This window comes from Caloenas nicobarica, chromosome 2 (genome assembly GCF_036013445.1).
Source record: "Caloenas nicobarica isolate bCalNic1 chromosome 2, bCalNic1.hap1, whole genome shotgun sequence".
In the NCBI taxonomy this organism is placed as follows: Eukaryota; Metazoa; Chordata; class Aves; order Columbiformes; family Columbidae; genus Caloenas; species Caloenas nicobarica.
Window position 1 is genome coordinate 120,029,395 of NC_088246.1, and position 20,050 is coordinate 120,049,444.

General features: G+C 35.1%; 1 protein-coding gene across 1 annotated transcript in view; it reads right to left on the reverse strand.

Moving 5' to 3' along the window:
- The window catches only part of CCDC178 (coiled-coil domain containing 178), a 167,218-nt gene that overhangs the window by 109,709 nt on the left and 37,459 nt on the right, over positions 1-20,050 (reverse strand). Inside the window, exons 12-16 of the mRNA XM_065630102.1 lie at positions 18,545-18,607; positions 15,885-16,046; positions 12,931-13,044; positions 8,933-9,078; positions 5,260-5,419 (exon numbers count right to left, since the gene is read on the reverse strand). Coding sequence (XP_065486174.1) covers positions 5,260-5,419; positions 8,933-9,078; positions 12,931-13,044; positions 15,885-16,046; positions 18,545-18,607 — 645 coding nt within the window. The remainder of the gene's footprint in view (positions 1-5,259; positions 5,420-8,932; positions 9,079-12,930; positions 13,045-15,884; positions 16,047-18,544; positions 18,608-20,050) is intronic.

Consider the following 20,050-nt stretch of genomic DNA (forward strand, 5'->3'; position numbering starts at 1 on the left):
ACTAATTAAAGACAATTTTATAGCCAGACTATTTGTTATCCTTACCCTGCACACACACGAAATAGCCTAAAGGGAGCAACGGCTCTCTAGCTTTTAAAAAAAATCCTCTTTTCTCATATGTCTTCAAATGTAACTCTTGTGTTTATATGGATATGCTGTAACAAAGCTCTTCTGTAACATTAATATCGATTAACAGTATTTTTTGAAATTAAGAGATGGAAACTGCTCTGGAGGTGTTAGTGCAGCAAGACTGAAAAGAATGACTAGGAGAAAAGATAACCTAAATAGATGAATGTTAAATGATAAAAGATACCCAGTAGATTTTACCTAATACCATGATGATAAACACCTCCCCTGATCTAACTATGTTTTTCCCTATTTCTTAATTCAGCTTTCAGCAATATATTGTCATATTTCTGTAACAAACCCTTCTGAAATACGCCGTTTTGTAGATTATTTCATTAGTCATACTCTCAATATCTGATGAAAAAACATATCATGACTAGCTGTTAGAACCAGTCACGGATTTTCTGATATATCATTCCCCAGACGGAAAATGCTTTTCTATAAAAGAAAAAAGTGCTCGTAGGAACATCCTGATTTGTTTCAAAATGCAAAACATTAAGGTAAAAACATTCTGATCAGATATTTGCAGACTAAACATCTTTATAATATTAATAACTGATTAAAAACTTATTTTAATATCTATAAAATTTCAAATATTTTTAAAGTATATTTCCCCTCATTTAAACTTTCTGTATTGTAATAAGGAGGCACTATTGTCATTCCTTTAAAGGAATTTCCAAATGCACTTTTCTATACCTGAGAAATTCTCATTCAGTTTTAGATGAAACTTTGCTGAACTTTGTGCAATTTTAAGGTACAATGCTAAAGAAATATCAATTTCTTACCATTTTCTTTCCCAGTATCATGCAACAGCCAAATAAATCCATAGAAAATCTAGAAACATTATGGGACCATAAGGAGTTTTTAGCAGAAGACTAATGCTAATTCATAGAATTAGGAAGTTATGATATTGCTACTCTTTCAAAACAAAAAGAAAGTCAAAGTATCAACGTATCTCTCAATGCTTTGGGTAATAGCATTTAATGTGTTTATCAAAAGCACAAGTCTATATATATATATGTCTGAATTTAAAGCTTTATAGACCTGGACTTCAGAAATATATGATCATGTGTCCAATAGCGGACACTAATGAGGACAAATTTTCATATTTCAAGAGTTCTGGTCACTCAGATAATCTTATTCAATGTTCAAATACCACAGTAACTATTTTTACAGTTACTTTAATTGAAAGTAAAATAATCACATTAGCAGCAGAAAATAAGAGCAAGCAGGCTTGTTTTGAGGTTAAGAAAACAAGGCACAACATAATCATTCTGAACATGATCCAACAATCATTATGAATTGTTATGTCAAAAAATTCTTATCTGTGTGTTTAATACAGCAGATACACTGAACCAAATCGCAATATGATAGTTTGGGGACTGTACTGTCCCTGTAGAACATAAAGTAATGAGATACTATGAGAGTAGCTACAAATAATGCAGTGATAAAATATGCCTATCATACGTGTAAATTTTGCCACATTTACTAGCATGAATGTCAGTGAAACTAAAGTCACACCTTCTATTTAGCTGCGACATTTGTTACACTCATGTGCCATAGTCCTAACACTTGTCAGTCCTTTCTCCTGTGAGAAGACAGAATCTAGGAGGTCTGCAAAAACTGTGACTCTGCTCTCTAGCCAAATCATACGATGTGTATTCCTGCAAGAACCAGGCAAGTAGATTCTTCAGCTTCTCATCCTGTTCAGTCCTGATACAAATATACCGCAAGAGTCTTCCCACAAAATTTCTTTTTCTGCCTGGATCTGTGCTGGGGCCACTAGTTTCTCATGCAGATTCTCCCATAATCAGGACTATTTTTCAACACCATTTCCCTTCATGATGCTGACAACAAGGGTCCCTAGTTTTCTCACTGAATCTCTCATCTAGTTTCTAGGCAGTTTATCTCTTGAAAAAAGATGGTTTAATCTCCTTTGTGGATTTAACAGTTCCATCTATCCTCCAGCAGAGAGGGACCTCTTGCTCAAATAAAGGCGTTGCTGTCTATCCCCTTCCTGTCCAGCTATTCAATCCTTTTTTCCTGGCAAAAAGTCTTTCCTTCCACTTGTTCTTGCTTACTGGTTTTTACTCACCCTCACAAAACCCAGAAGTCACTACTAAAAGATCATTTTATTGGACCTTTCTATACATCTCAAGTTAGGTTTTTCAGTCTCACTGGTCTTTCCATTTATTGCTGAATCATTCTTTTCTGAATAAGGTGTAATGGCTCATACATATACATCTTAAAAATGAGATAATGAGGATAATTTTTAATTATAACCTCCAAACTATACTGTTAGCTGTGCACCTCTAACTTTTTGTATTGACATGTACATCTGCATTTCTCCTTCAGTAGAAGGAACTATTAACTTCCAATTTTCAGAGTCAACAGTTTGTTTTCCTGCTTAAATCTGGCTCTGCATCAGTCAACAAAAGCAACCAACAGCACTTCTCCCAAGATAAAGATACAACTTATGCTGAGTTGCTTGAGGTTTTGTTTTCGCCTTAGCTATGAACACGTGTGATGTTACAATACATGATATATTCACAGCCTATATAGCAAACATCTCTTTTCAGTTTTTGTATTTCACGACACTTAGAAAAAAGCATTCTAATGTTTTCCACTGTCAAGACAGGAAGTCCTCATTCAGTACAATGTCTCACTAGAATTTCTAGAAACTGCAGATCAGAACTTCTTGAACCACCACCTGTACCCTGTACCCCAGAAGTTAGGGCATCCCTTTTTTATCGTTTCCTCCACATGGGGGTTAATCCTGTGAGGACTACTTTTTCAGCCACTCATCTCTCACCTTAAACATATGCTTAGTCTATTCCTATTGCACTGCCTGTCAGTGGGGGATTGAATGGTCTCACCCAGCTTCAGACTCAGAGAAGCAGAGACTGTGAAAACTAGCCTAACAGATATATGCCATTACTGCTTCAGTAAACCAGCTTTCATCTGCAGACACTGGATGACAAAGCCTCATAAGCATTGTACCACATTACCTAAAGTCAGGACTTCTACAGAAATCGCTCCATACAAAAATCAGAATGTAAATGCTTTTTCATTCCATCCCGATGAAAGAAGAAAACTTATCTCTATCATTCAATACTGAAGCAAGGTAGATGATTTGACTTTTACTGTCAGGAAAAAGCTGCTGAGAGATGTCCAAGTGACCTTTTCCAGAGAGCCACACTGGTCATCATTCTAAAAGCCATAGCCCAACTTCCACAAATCATAGCCAGCCTTCTTGAAGAGCCTGCCTGTAAATCCTAGTTCCAATGCCCTCAAAAACATCCCCCACCCCCTGGAGCTAGGCCTTCTGCTCATTTCTGTTGGGTAGTGAACTGAAGACCCTGCTGAAATTTTTTGATTGTCCATAAGGTACTGAAGGAATATTTGGCTTCGCTGGTGTTATAACCACCAGTTCAGTCCTCCTCAGAAAAAGAGAGTAAATAAACTCCATGTGAGAAGGCAGAGAGAGATCTTTCTGATGTAGTATAAACACTTATGACATTTTCTATCTTTTGTTTCTTATTTTTTAAAAATATTTTTAAATGGATCAGTGGGGTTTGGGATTTTATAGATGTATAAGGTAAGTATTCTAGGATGACAGTGTGTGCCTCCATTCCAGCTGTAGGCCTAGGTGGAGAGATGTCATCATGGAGACTAGCAATGTGTTCCAGTAAAAACTAAAGCAGGCTCTCAAGCACACAGCATAATATTTCTAATTACATTTAACCAACAACAAAAGCTCAGCATAATCTCATTACCCCAACATTAATTTAATAACAAAATACTGTTAAGAGATCCGTACTTCATGCAATACCCATAACTCAGTGCGTAAAGGAGATGAGAGAAGAAACGAGACAGGATGAAACAGGACATATTAAGAAAATCAAATCTTGATGTCCTAGAGAAGCAGATAAGAAGGGTATTTCACCAAATTAACCTTATAGCAATTTTTAAAGCTAAGGTGATGATGGGCAAGTCAACATACTGGCCAGTATTTTTGACCTCAGAATTAACACAAGAGCCAAATACAGTATTTTGAAATGACTTGTAAAAGGTAAGAAAGTGGCAATCTCTGTTTTTTTATAAACATGTTCCCTTTCATATCTTGATCAGTACAGATTTTGTGAAAACAAACAGAACCATTAATTAATACATTAGAAATAGGAAGTAAAAGTGACTACTAAAGAGCATGTAATTGAGTAGCTTACTTTATCAAAACTATGCTAAGCTGAGCAAAGTATATGATGGTCATAAAAGTAAAGAACACGAGATCAAAAGTGAATATTTTTTGATTATTTTTAACACAGCTACAATTGCAAAATTCTTGATTTAGGAATGTCTCCCCAATTTAGAAATATTTCAACCTTATTTTCATGTAAAAACAAAGAAAATTATACATGAAGAATTAGAAAATCATGCATTTTCATAGAGAAAAAAAGTTTAATTATTAAAATAATACAAAAAAGAACTTAGAGAATTGTACATGCATCTGATTTATCTGAAGATTTTGTGGTTGTTACAACTGTATGTTTTATACTTCCATTTCTGACACCTCTGACTTCTCAGTTACATCTACGGAGACTCTGCCTCCCATCTGCGTCATATCAACCACAACACCTAAGATCCAGATGAGCATCTGGTTAAGGAGTAGCTCCTGACTGTTCAGAAGCAGTTTTATCCAAAAAAGCCAAAGTTTGACTGCTCCACTGCCAAGAATGTTTTGTGCACTGAACATTATTCTTATACTTAGGTGACTAAAAAAGAATCGAAACATATCGATGCTAGTCTTAGTCAAAATTATCTGAGATTTATTTTTTACTGAGTACTTGGTGAAAGGAGAAAAAAGGCCTAAGCATGAATGAAAAATTACAAGTGTCGATGTAAATGAACAATTTTATAATTTTCCCAGAATTACTTCTTCATTCATAGAAATAAAGAAGTCTACTACAGAAAAATAGCAATTTATTAATTAGAAAAACTTGCATATGGACAAGAAGATACTACTTATTTCCAACTTCTGATAAAACTATCCTTTCTAGACCTAAAATGAGACAGAACTAAGCAAATAATAATTTCACTTCTCATATGAAGAAACCCGGCTCTGATGATACTCACTTCTGAATCTTTCAGGTCTTTCTTTCTAATCTGTAGTAATTCTCCATATGTTTCTTCTTCCTGCTTTAACCTTTTCTCATATTCTGCTAGCTCATCTTGGAGATGATTAAATACCATCTGAACAGTTTGCTGCTTAAACATTACATCACTTAAATTTTTCCTTTGAAGAAAAAATATTCAATTAAGTAATCAACATATTCTGCCATACTGTTTTTTAGTCTTTACTTAGAGGTTTAATGTTTAATTCTATAATAGATAAAATAGGGTCTTCTTGCAAATAATGATACCCTTAAAAAAAAAAGAAAGAGCTCTATGATGGGGCTTATTGTGACTGTTTAGACCACTTAAAGACACTCTGGCTATCAGTCCATATCCAATGAGTCTATCAAGACACATAACTCTCATAATTTTAAAAAACAGCTTGCATTTTTAAAACAACTTTGTAGAGAATTGACTGGTTCAGTCCCACATGTAAAGTATCTGCTCAGATAATGCTATTCTGAGACACAGAATAAGCCCATGCCATATCGGGTAACCACTGTCTTAATATTTATTGGGACTGCAAATGGCAGCTTCACACCAGTTGTGTAATATTTCGCTTCTGTCTCTGTCCATACCTAGTATAGTTTCTTTAACCTGTACATATGTGAAGTCAAGGAATTTTCAGAGGTTTTCACTTTGTACTAACAGTCTGTTCTCTCAGGGTCTGTATTTCCGTTGCTTTTAGACAGAAGCATATTAAAAAAAGTTCTAACAGATTTTCTGCAAGATAGTCTAAGCGAGAGTCTTGTAGGTAATGTAACGGTTGGCTGCATAATAATGACTGTATCACAATGTGCACACAAAAACAGAAATTCAAGAAACAATATAAGCCTACTTTTTCCTACTTTTAAGGCTTTGTTGTATAAACTAAATGTTATTTTAACACTAAAATAAAATTTATTTTAATTTTAAAACAAATTAAACAGTCTGAGAAAGGGAAAAATCTGTCATGTAAAGATTATACTGACCGCTCAGGAGCCATTTACGCTGTCAAGCTATGAACAGGTGGAACCAATAACAACCTGTTATCCTTCTTATTGATTAGCTGATACTTGACAGCACAGATGTATTTAGGAGTTTCGGAATTTAGATGTAAATTCTGGAGGTCACAAGACCCTCCCCACAGTCTCTTCTGTGACTCTCTGCAGAACAATACCCTTTGCAGAAAATTAAAGTGTCAAAGGCCTCCTCTGAATCACTGTCTAGAAAAATCTCTCTAAAAAGGGGCTAAGGGATCCATCAGAAATTACCTAGAGTTCCTTTGCACTGAAACACCCTTCCAGCCTTCCTAATCTCGAGTACATCCCCTTAACTTGCTTTCTGCCCTTATTTCCTTCTCACTCAAGGTAGGACACCACATGGGAACTGATGCATATAAATGATAGGGACTCTGACACAAACAGAAATGCTCCTCACACAGACCGTAAATTCACAGGATTTGCTCATCATCTTTCTAATTTCACTAGGACTGAACTCTACGGAGATTAAAAAAAATTTGAATGAATATATTTCATGTTCATTCTTAAATTCAGATATGAAGACATGTCTTGATGAGTTCCAAGAGGGCAAAAACAATTTTCCAAAAGTCATTGATATAAGATGGTTTCTAGGTGAGATACCTGTGGCATATAATTTTCCCTTGTCTGGCAGGTTAGGCTAAGTTTTGTAGTGGACTTCAGTTTTGTAGTCAATTTTATTGTGGAAAAAGTAATTATTTCAAATTACTGCTGTTTTGACAACATTATGTCAATGTTTCTATTTCACCCTAGTAGCTACTATCTATTCTTTTAATCACATTAATAGTAAGCAATAATAAGTCAAGGAGTCAGAGAAAGATGCTAGGAAGTACTTGTAAAAGGACAACAGTGAAGACTGAAAGCAGAAGTAGAGACTCCTTTACCTCGAGTTTCTTCACCTGCTCAGGCTAGAATTAGCCTGATGACATGCCCCCCAAAAATGGAAATAACAGCCAAGAATAAAAGCATAACTGTTTTGTTAATCTTTTATTCCTAGTTTTTCTACCAGGTCAGACAGGTATCAGCACTCTTATGAAAAGAAGAAAGATCAGTTCAAATGGATAATTCAATATTGAACTACATGCATAACACAAAATATAACAGGAAATGGCTAGGGCAGACTTTCTTAAGACAGATTGATGAAACGTTATGTGATATGTCAGATTATTGGAAACACTAATAGAAGGTAGATTAGCCTGAAAGAATTTTTTTTCTGAATATTGTCACCATTAATCTTTACTAACGAGGGGCAGAATGTATTGAAAATACACCAACAATTCCACACACTTCTTCTCCTTTGCCTCTCAAGCACAAAGTAGCTGAATACTCTGACAGTTAGAAGGCATAAGCATGCAGTCAGTTTTCAGCAAGTCACATGATGGAGAAATTCCCATGTCCTGTTCCTTCTGTGTTCAGAGAATGACAAAAAGGAATACTAGGCATTTGGATGCATAATTTGGAAGTCAGAGAGGGGGTTTTGGACTTTTTGTTTTCAACTTTGCTGATCTTTCTGTTAGATGGGATCTCCAAAAGCAGGTTCTCAAAAAAATGCAGAGTTTTCATTACTGTCTATTTTAGGTCTAGAAGTTGAAGAATTTGCAATAAAATTTCTCTTTGAAAGAGAGATGGACTTCTTAATGATATAGAAACAACGAATTGCTGGAATGAACTTTCAGTATCACTTTGTGTTGGTATTATCCCTTTCTTCTCTGAGTCTGAATATAGCATGCCACTGCTCTGAAACTACTGACTACTCTCTAAGGAGCTTTGAAAAACAAGAAGAGATTTTCAGTCACAGAAAGATGCCTTCCTTTCTTGAAGTTCAGTAAGTTCCACTGCACATTGGGTCCCTCTGAATCATTCTGTTGTAAAAAAAAAATATCCAGTCCTACATATTCAGCTGAAAAATTTACATGTAAAAATACTTTTTTTTTCCCCTGGTCAAGGATTTTGTGAAATAATCTCTCAAAGATCTTTCAACACTGACAGTATGAAAGTGAATGAGATCACAGAAAGGGAGCTGTAGTATAATGATGCAAGGATCAGTTTTTCACTATTCAGTCATCCTGTACAATTCAACAAACCAAGCTGCTTTCTCTTTGACATTGCACAGGAGGTTCACCTTCATCCTTGAAGCGTAAACCTGCTGTGGGATCAGCCTATATGGCCCTCTAAGGCTTGTGTGGCCTAGAAGACAGCCTGCATTCTCAGTTGGGTAGAGTCCTCTGAGACTATTTTCAGGACTCAACAGACATTGTAAATGTAGGTCCACACTTCTTAAACCAGAGAAAAGAGAGAGTGTGTGGGATCCTCCATTAATTAAGGATGCAACTGATCATGAATACTATCAGATTTCTGAAAGTAATTCTGATGCCTGAAATTCAATTTGGTTGGCAATTTTTCATGAATAGCTTCTACAGATGTGTTATAATTACAAGCAGTGAGCAGACAAAAATACTCTCCAATTATTGAAAAAAAGCACATTGTATTTCCTAGAAATAATATTTTAAAATAGTAAAACGATGTTTAATAATAGTAATAAAGTAGAATTACTAAATTACCTTAATAAAAGTAATAAACTATTTTCTAAAATTTGTATAACAGGCAGGTCTTACCGCAAATCAGGTAAACATTTTTCTGTATTTTCCATCTGTATTTGCTTCATGTTCCATAATTCATTTAATTCTTTAAGTTCATTTTTAAAATTTTCTGCGATTCGAAAGTTCTCAGCAATTTGACTGGAAGCAATTGAATATTTTTCCTGGGAATTAAAAAAATGCATAGCATGTAAATCAGGCAGGGCTAGATTTCCGAATACTATATTTTAAGCACATGAGTATGTGCAACAATTCCTGAAATAGTATACCCAACCAAAGAGAACTTCTTTCAGAGTGAGAAGTTGAATCACTTACTGCAACTGGAAGAACTGTATTTCTGTAGAAGCATGGCTTTGCACATCCAGTTATAGGTCAATTTGTTGCACTATTCTTCTACTATTGATCCACAGATTTTATTACGGCGTTTGTATTTTTGCAGTTGCCTACGTTGTATATAGATGGATGCATGTTTGTAGGGCACTATCTTCATAAAATACATATCTTCTTTTATTTTTGCTCTCATACATAGAACTTTTGCAAATAAGCACCGGCTTGCACAGCAAAAACTTTATTAATGATAGTGAAATGTAACAATTTTGCATATTATCTAAGTTTAAGCCTATTTATTTCAGTGTATGCAGAGTCAGCATCTTAACTGGCAGCTTTTACTGCTAGGCCATCAAAGTACTTACAAAATGTAATAGTGTTTCAGGTAGATTCCTTAAAAACTTGACTTTCAGGAAAAAACAGTATTTTTAGTTGCCGTTCTCCAGGGAGAGTATGGCTTATTCATTATCTCTGAAGAACAGCATTTTTCATTTAGTTGTCTAAATACAGAGTTGTCTTCTTTTAGATGTCAAGTTTTTTTCATGACATAGTAGTCCTGTACTCCAGACAGTGGAGGATTAAAGCACCGGGAATGACTCAAACTCCTGCCCACTTTCCTCAGCTAAAAGCACACAACTCAAAGAGATGCTGACATTAAGCTGCTAAGAACCTTTAAATTAAAAAGCGTTTCCACTAAACTTCCTGTTCTACAGAAGAGAGATTAAAGTGCAGTGTCATTTTAATACCAAAAGTCACTGACAGTCACAGGACCCAAAAAACATGAAGATACATGCTTCAAGCAAACTCTACTTTCAAAAGTGACAGTATCTGGTAAACTAAGCTGCAGCTTCCCCCACAATGAATAAAGTAAACCCAAAGCATCGCAGCAGTTCAGTAGGAATAAGGAGGTGGGAATCTTCAATTTGGTCTACAGTGGTCTTGCTGCATTAGATTTTGTAACTCCTGCCAATATGCTGTAAGCAGCTAACTAAATGGGTTAAATTAAGAGGGAGGAAAATATCTTTTGATTATCCTTACATACACACGTATAATTTAAGTGCACACATGTACAAACCCCAAATTCCAAGACCTCACAATTCAGTAGGCAAAGAATGCACCACAGTATTTAAATAAAGATCAGTATTTTTAAAATTTCTTCTTTAGATACTATGCCATTTTTCTGAAGCAGTAGCCTGATGCACAGTCTAATGATCTTTTTCTTTATGAAAGAAGTGCTTCTTTAGAGGTGTATCTAAAAGGTAGTAGTAAAACAAGGAATCAAAGATTTTGTAACAGATGTTAGCACAGATATGAAGGCATACAAGGTACCACAAGAACATGACATTTTAAAGGCCTCTGAACTTTGTAAAATTGTAATAAGTATCTTTTTAGGATTAGATGGAAATTTCAGGTTTCTTGCAGGAACATGAAATCATTAGAAAGAAAATGAAGATATGGTAATTAATGCAAATCCCTATGCAACCGAACCGCCCATAGAGAGTCTCAAATCTCTGAGGAAAAATCATATTAGTTTTAGGCTCAGAACCAGGAGAACCTGAAGAAATGTGATAGCCTGGGATATACAGGATGTCTGTATGGTCTGTACTGGACTTAAACTTTACAAATAATGAAATTTAAGATTATTAAGATGTCAGGGCCAGATATAAATTTGTACACAAAGAAACCATGACATGGGTTTTTTTGCCAAAGAGTCAGGTTCACATATGAGCTGTATTAGAACAAAACTGCCAGTGAAGAATTTTGGCTCTTTGACTTCCTGCACTTTTTTCAAGACTTTTTAACCAAGGCAGATGAAACCTGAAAATGTTGGCTTTCACGCATATGGTATACTAGCCACTGAGTCATTGCAATCTGATACCTATTATAGAGGACAAGAATTTGCAATCAAGTTTTAGAACAAACACACAAAAATGGTGAGATGCTCTACAATCTGTGATCCAAACATTGATAGACTGAATATCCACTCCTTACGGCTTGCTGTGGTGGGTAACAGTCCAGTATCCTGCCTAAGCTGAATGAGTCCCTTGGCACTTGGTCATTCAGCTGTTCAATACAGGAACAGTATTCTTCATTCTTCCTAGTTGCTGAACAGGACCACTGGTGTATTATGGAATAGAATTCAGATGCTTTTATCTAGGTATCTAGCTTTTAGACATTTAAATGCCAGCAGACCAAACTAAGTCACTTTACATTCAATGGTGAAATGCAGCAGCCTCCAGGGTGTGATTATTCTTGTCCTAAAACAGGTAAACTATGAAGGACTGGGTGAATTGCTTGATCAGTTGGAAGCTGGAGACTCTATATTACTCCTGTACTAAGAATACTGTAGAATCATAGCCATTTCTTCCATAACATCATTTAAGCTACACACTGGACGAGCTTTAAATAAGCCAATGTCTTAATCATGAGAGAGCACTAAAATCTCTGAATATAACTTTGAATAACTTTTCCATAAAAACAATATAACATGATTAACAGAATCAGATAGTGTGACTCTGCACAGCTAGAAATATGAGTTATTGTTAAAAACAAGACAGACCCTTTATAAAGCCCCCCTTTTACAAAACTTCAATTGCTACAATCAGGGAACTGTATCAGGCTCTAAGAATGCAATATTTAAGGTATCCAAGTATTGTTACCAGTTCAGAGCTCTACAGTTCTCATAAAATAGGCTTTGTACATTGTTTTATTCCACTTACCCAGAACGTTTATCTAATACTCCTCCAGAACACCAACTCAAATATTGCTCAAGTAATTAATAGATACTGCTATTTACAGTTACTATGAAAGGTAGCATTAAAAATAGTAATTAAAAGTACAGGAAATAACTGCACTGAAAAACATCATACTGATTATCTGTATGCTGACTCATCAGTCATTTCCACGCGCTCTAGATCTATCAGTAAACCTGCAGCTCGGTAGAACATAGTCTTCAACAAAAAAATGTAGAAGCCTGTGTGAACCAATTATTTTCCCAAAGCATAATTTAAAGTTCTGTCCTATATAGGAAGTCTCACTTTTTCAATAGAAATTACCTGATTCATGAAAGCTGCTCTGAACAACATGAAAGCTTTTTTTTTTTAATCTATATTGCTCATCTTTGATGCTGCAATATCTAACTTAAGTTTATACAATATGTAAATGAAAGAATAATAAAAATGAACAACATCTAGAAAAAAGATGCTTGTTTCTTCTAATGCTTATAACCATGTTTATATAAAGTATACTGTTCAGTAATGAAATTCAATAATTCCCTTTGGTGGATTATACAGTTTAGTAACTGATACAGCAGATACAACCCATCATTTACAAAAAGATGCCATCTGCTGAGCAAACATGCAATCAGCAGGCACTTCCTATTATACTAGAATCTTTTTTGTCCTTTATTGATTTTCTCCATTGCATTTCTAAAGCCCCTCGAGCAATCTGAGCCAGCGTAGCAAATGAAGAAAGCAAAGGACTTCCCAGTGACCCCAATATCAATTCTGCTTTGTATTTTATGCTGTCTCAAGGCTATGGACCTCACAGGTTAGTTCAAGCAAGAGGCAGAAAATAGTACATATGCTGTATATATGTATATAGTTCCAAGGCAACTGTGTAGAAATGACAGCCTAACCTTTGAGATTAAACACACTTCAAAAAAGCCATACAAGCGTTAAATTATTCACCTGTATGTAATTTAATTGTTGCTGCATAGTACTTCTTTTTTGTTCCAGTTGTTGTTCTGTTTGCTTCTGCTGTTTATCTAGCTCTTGTACTCTCTGATCCAAACAGGAGAACTTCTGGATTGTGTATGCATAAACAGAAGTGTTAGTATTCAGAAGTTATATTCCTACATTCTATAGAAATCAGAAAATACATTAGTCATTAAATACTCGAACAATTACTGTTCTTAAGCTTATTTTTGTTTTCCCTTCCATACCCATTTTCCTGTTATGTAGGTTTATATACTCTGTGTTTTGAATGAAAAAGCCCACATTTAAAATAGAAAATATCTCTGTCACTTCATATAGTCTTTTTCATCTTACAGCTAAATGTCACTGTTTACTCTGCTCCCCATGCTTCTTCCCTTTCCTTCTGCCAAGAAAGTTAAAAATAAAGTTCTTAAATCAAAATATGTATTTCGAATAGCTTCCATGGAATTTGCATAAAGGCAAAATAAATATTTATTGCTTATTATCACTAACTCATGAAAAATACAGCTAAGGACAGCTGACAAGAGGAGGAAGAATAAATAAAATAGAGTATTGGGATGTCTCATTTTTATATTTTTCATTAATCCACTTGATTATTAATTAGCACCTCAAGAAAAACAAGATTCCTTGTCTATTGTATTAATTTCATTTGCATCATTAGTGTGAGTACCAAATATTAAATGTCAGAAATTATTATTAATACATGTAATAAGGAAAACTTTACATTACTAAGTATGCTTATGTATACAGCATAATAGTTATATTATTCAAAGTTTTAAATTAGCTTTAGACTATATAACAAAGAATATTAAAATAGGTATTAATATTTCCACTCTGAAACAATAATTTATACCTCTAACCAATGAAAAAGTTATTCTTTGAAGTTACCTTTTTCACATCTTTTACATACAAATCTGCTTGTGCAAACTGTTTCCACACTTTTGAAACAGAAGCAAAGACACAGCCGCAGACTATGATGTATAACTTAGACCACACCTCTCTAGGTTTCCAGGAAACTAATGATGTGATCTTTGTCACACTGTGTCTACTGAGTTTTAGTTGGGGAAGGGCTAACAACATTAGTCACTGACATTAATGCATTGTTTTGAAAATACTATTAGCTATTAGAGGAATCTTTTTTTTCCTTTTAATTTTTCAATTTGACTTATTAAGCTTGCATCAAAAATAAACTATCACATAACCCACCATCTGAATTCAAACTATTCAACATCCTCCATCTCCCTTCCAAAAATGATGAAATATTGCTATATGTAGACAATGTCAAGAACACTTCAAATAGAATAACATTAAAAAAAGGGAGAAGACAATCTCCTATGACAAGCTATTTACTAGTAGTTGGATAACAGAACTATGAACCTACAGACTGAATCTGCAACAAAAAACTTCTCACTAAGGCAGCAGAAATTCTTCTGTCAGAGCTCTGAACAATAACAAATCCTGTATTTAAACTGAATAAGCTCAAAAGACGTTGACTGTACTTGATTGTGAGAACTCATGATAGAAGACTAAAAATGATTGACATTTTTCCCATGTTTCCAGTCATCGTCAGAGCCAATGAAGAAGAAAGCATAAACAGAAGAAAAGGAATAAGCACCTATTCAAGAAAAAGACATACAAAAAGAATAAAGCAAAGGTATGGAAATGCTCTTAATTAGAAAAAAATAATCTGTAAATAAATTACATTGCAAACAGTTCTGCAAAAAAAAGACTGAATGGTTTTATTTGAGGATTTTGCTTCAATATAATGTACAGACATTACATCTTGTACTGAACTACAGTTCAGATTTTGAATAGTTCCACATCATTTTAGAACAACAAGGTCTGTTTCTGCAGACCTTTGTTGAGGTGGCAGGGGGACATACAGCTATCAGTATCGCTTAAGGAAATTATTATCTACCTAGCTAAGGTCTCATGTCTGTAGGACTACTAGTCAACTGATCCACATACTATCAGGTATTTTTCAAAAGCATCCACCATTGTCATACCTTGTTTTCAAACAGTAATTTAGTTAGGTAACATTGTCCACTTTGCAATCTGGTCTCTATTACCACTGTTGTAGCACACCATATAAGCAAAGTTTTCAAAGATCTAAAAGGTAACCAGATCTAGAAAAGTCTAAAATTGAAAGAAAAACTTCTCAGTCACAGAACTTTAGTTAGTATTCCTGTTATTCATTTGAGTAGGTCTAGACGAAAGGTTATTTCCCTGAAAATTTTCCCAAGGTTTTAACCTTAGGAAAGGTTAACACCACTAGTATACCCTGCAAATATGGGGAATAGGCTACTAGGCCATCACTGGACAACTGGAGGAAAACACTTCTTTGGCTGTACTTTCAAGATGATAGAGGTGCCAATGAAAATGTCATACTATAGAAGTAGGACTGCTCTACCAGAAGTAGAAGAAATGTTTGGAAGGTAAGAGTGTAATTAATTAAGTCAATTCAAGTAGGTTGGGGACCTGTTCTTAACACAAAAATCTTCTGTTTCTCTTTTTTTTTACTATACAAAAAAGAGCTTTAATGAGAGGAAGGAAAAATATTTTTATCTGTATCATCCATACTGCAGGGAAGTGAAGAAGGTCCCCAGCGTGCCATGGCTCATATACTAGTTGTTCTCTTCAGCTTATAAGTAAGAAAGCAAGTACAAAGGAAACAAGCAAGTACAGACTTCCCTTTTGTAAGAAAACAAACCATAGAAGTTAAAAGAGACAGGAAGGTTTTTTTCTTATATAAAAAAGAAGAAAGGTGAAAAACAAGGCTGGAATTATGTTGTATGTTTTGGTACATTGCACAACTGCACAGCTTAATAACCCAACTCTTCTGAGCTATGGACTTCTGTATGTTTGGGGTTTTTTTTAATAGTGATCAAATATATGCTAGTGAATGGTCTAGAATCTAGTACTTTTACCTCACTCTTCTCTTTAAGTATATCTTTATTTCTTTTAAGTTTTGTTTCTAGATCAGCCACTTGTCTCTCAATCTGTTCTATCCTCTTCATATCTTCCTCTCTTTTCTTGAGGTTCTCTTTTTGCTTTTCCTCTAGATCATCATATATTGCTTGAATCCTGTACTGTTTATTAAAATATATATAGAATTAACTTCCAGTATTTCAAAAGCAGTAGAGCATGAAAAATCCAAATCTGAAATAACATTTATACTCCTAAGTAAACAAAAGTTTAAAAGTTAACAAAAAGTAAAAGTTAACAAATACATCATGAGGTGATTAAAAATTTCTTCAAAGGGAAGGAAAAGTTGGCCATTAAGTTGACGTATGCCAGAAGCTTTTGAATAGAAAAAGCTGAACAGTCAGCAGAACTGGCAAACACAAATAGAGTGGGGGAATCAGCAAGATATGTTAGGAAATGCAAAAGTGACATTGAAGCAGACAATGAATTTACAGAACTATTTAAGCAAATAGTAGAAAAGAGGAATTAAAATTCTAAATATTAATGCCAAGAGTGAAAATATTTTCTGATGGGAAATATAATCAGCATAGGCATGTTAGTTATGAAGTTATGGATAATGTTCCAGTTGACAACATGGTTGGTAGGTGGAATCGACAAGCTTCCCAGAAAACCACTGACATTTTTGGATCGCTGTTGCTTTATATTCAATGGCATTAGAAGATTGCCCATGGCTATCTCGGAACAGACACCTAAACTGCTGTCCTTTTACAGTCACCAGTTAATGACAGCTTTTGAACTTTGAACATCCTTTGGCATCATCTTTAAGTTTTGTCCTATTAGTAAAAAAACCCTCTTGACAGCAAGGATATGAAGGTTGACTAACCCAGACAAATGAGGCTTTGGAAGAAAAATAGAGAAAATAGGTTCAGTTGAAACAGAACTTTTAAAAGAAGTACAAGATGCATCTCAAGAACCTCTCTAACCTGAAAAGGTTCAGACTCCTCCCTCAAAAAAAAAAAAAATCTCAGAACTTTTGGTCGTCACAGTAAATCCAATATTCAGTTCTAAAAAAAAATAGTCTTTGATACTTCTCAGTAAATCTCTCCTATCTGAGACCATTGCAAAAGGAGTCAAAGGAGGTTTCTGACTCAAGGACTTACAGTAAAAGGCTGCAATGCCTCCCTCCAGTTCCATGTTGTTTCAATCCTACATGATGTTGGATCAGAACCCACTATCAGAACACCCACAGCACAGAAGCAGCAACAGGGCCAAACAATCCTGTACCTAATAATGGTGAGAGTGGGAGCATTAAAAATAGAAATATTTTCCCAGAGGTGTTACGTGTACCCAGAGGGAAGAAGAGATGAATCTTAATGGTGCTCACCAGCTATGAAAGGGCTCTCAGGATGGGTTCTAACACTGCTGTGCTAATGATGCATCACAGGAGATCTTTTCCAATTATTAGAGGGGTCTTGGATGAGAAGAAAGTCATTAATTGTGCTGTTTATCTGGTATCAAGTTTTATCTAATAAAAAGGCAACACTTTTACTTCTTGCAAGGGACCTGGTTCAGCCAGTAGTGGCTCAAGGTCAGCACAGCCATTATCACTGTATCCCATCTCCTCACAGGATATGCCAAACAACAGCAACTGGAAGACTTTTATTTGTCTGTATCTTGCAGGCAGGCACCACTAACAGCAAGGTTAGTACCAACAACCAGTTCAGCAGTTGCTGATTTGACCAGGTCTTCTGTATCACAAAGGTTTCTGTGGAACTGGACTGAAACTTTGAAGGAAACATTGACTTTGATTTTCTGGCATGATGAGGAATGAAGGAGTGATCTCTGAAAATTTGCTGCTCAGACAGAAGCCAAAGCTTGGTGTGACAACACAGCTATAAGGCCTCCTGTCTCTTGCTGGTGACACTGAATGCAGAGATTAAGGACTTCTTCAGAAAATAGCCCTGGAGCTTCTACTCAGTGTCTTGCTTGAGGCTTTAAGACCTGGTAGTTATTACAACAGTTTGAATATGACCATTATCCATGCTCTTGCAGTAGACAGCTGATGGAATCCATCTGCAAAACGATGGATGTAAACAGAATACCCCTTTTGGTGATGCCAAACTTGGGATTTCAGTCAGAGAAGCTGATGAAATATCAGCACTTGCCTGAGGATGCTAGAAAAGTATCACTGGGGTCAAGAAGAGCTAAATTTGACAATAGAAAAAGGGAACCAAAGTGTGTTGTGTGAATTTAGTGGTTCATACCAGGAGAAAATAAATGGCATTATGGCCACCCTATTTTACATATGCATGTGTGAATATAAGGTATGGTGAGGGTCTGATTGCACTTTCTACAGAAACCGAAGTAAGAAACATATACAAATTCAAATGACAATGTTGCTGCATATATGGATTATTACTAAAGGGTTTTTATCTTTTAAAGCAAACTGGAAATTATTGTGAATAACTGGGATACAACTAAAGTGTTTCATGTTTTCAGGAGCATTTAAATTTTCCTAGTTGTTACACAAAAGGCATCACTACTTCACAAAAACCATTAGCCTTCTATGTGAGTTGGTCACAAGGTACTCAAAGTTAATTCATGGTAGGAGGTAAAAAGAAGGTAGAAGAAGATTTTAGATTTGAAGTAAATTCATGTTTACCTGAGCCACTTCACATAATTCTTTTTGATCTTCAATCTCTTTTTTAAGATTCTGCTCTGAATTCTTGGGGAAAAAAGTAAAACATATACAATGCATAAGAAAGCAATTTATTAGACGACACCAATGAAGATTTAACACTAACATCACAGTAAGGATGAGGATCACTTTTAATTTTTTTTCATGTATCATAAAACTATATTTAAAAAGAAAATTACAAAAGAGTCTCAGGCACAAGAGGTAAATAAATACAGACCATACTATAAGAAAATCAACCATATCTTCTAGATTTAATGTAATTTAATTTTAGTAGCTTAAAATAATTAAATACATGAAAGAGCTGAGCTGGCTTACCTAGATTGACCTTGAACATCAAATGTTCAAAATTTAAAAATTTCAGTGCCTTCTATATTTTATATGATGAGACTTTTTTTTGTAATTTCTAGTAAAAATCTGAACATATTTTAGCCATTTCTTATACGACTATCCTACTCATATCACTTCTAGGATAACAGCTATGTAGCACATTTTTATAGTTTGCACCTTGAAACCCTCTAATTTAATGTACATCAGATTAGCATCATAACTATATGTGATTACAATTTAAGCCAAACACTAATTAGGGCCTTCTATTTTCTTTTCTAAGTGAATTAGGGAAAACTGATCATTTAAGCAAAACTAAGTACATCATAGCCAATGGTAAAGTAAGAAACCCACTCAATCAATTCTGTTACTGAAATGTGTTTATTCAGGATGTTTTATTCACACACATATCTGCACTTTGTGAGTGCATGTACCATCAGCACTTGGAGACTGAAGTTCCTGCATAAGGAGGTCATAAACTTCTCCCAGATACCACATACATTAGAAAATACAAAACCAGGTGCTAAATTTCCGCATATATTCTCAAACCCCAAATCCCAAATATTTTTAGGAACTTCAAGGAAATAGAACAGACAGAGATCACTGTTCATGTGGAAAACACGTCTTGTAATCAATGAGTAAAAGCCTTTTTTTCCAGATGAAAGTTTATATATTTGCTCCAACGATAACTCCAAGCAACAACTCGTGCCCATAGCCCTTCGCTCCCCCTCACACCTCTTTGCCCACACGTACATATAGTCTATTTGAGCCGAAATCTCTGAGTCTATTAGACAAACTGTGGCATCTGGACTACTCTCCAAAATGCAGCAACATTTTGAATGAGTAATGATAACACTTGGTGATTGCTTGAATATATTTTTCACTCTATTCAGTAGCCCAAGGATACATTTTAACTGGTGGTTACAGACAGACATTTTTTTCAGACACACCAGGGGGTAATTGCTCTCACAGAGTATCAGCAGATACCAGGCAGTCAACTATAAATTGCACCTTCATTTATATGATCATATAAAAAATTCACCACTGTTCACTGTTGCCTAAGTTAGAGAGGTATCCTGGCTTCTGTGCACTAACTTTTACCTTGGAAATAGCTCTTGCAACTGGTCTCCTTCCTTGTGTATTTCT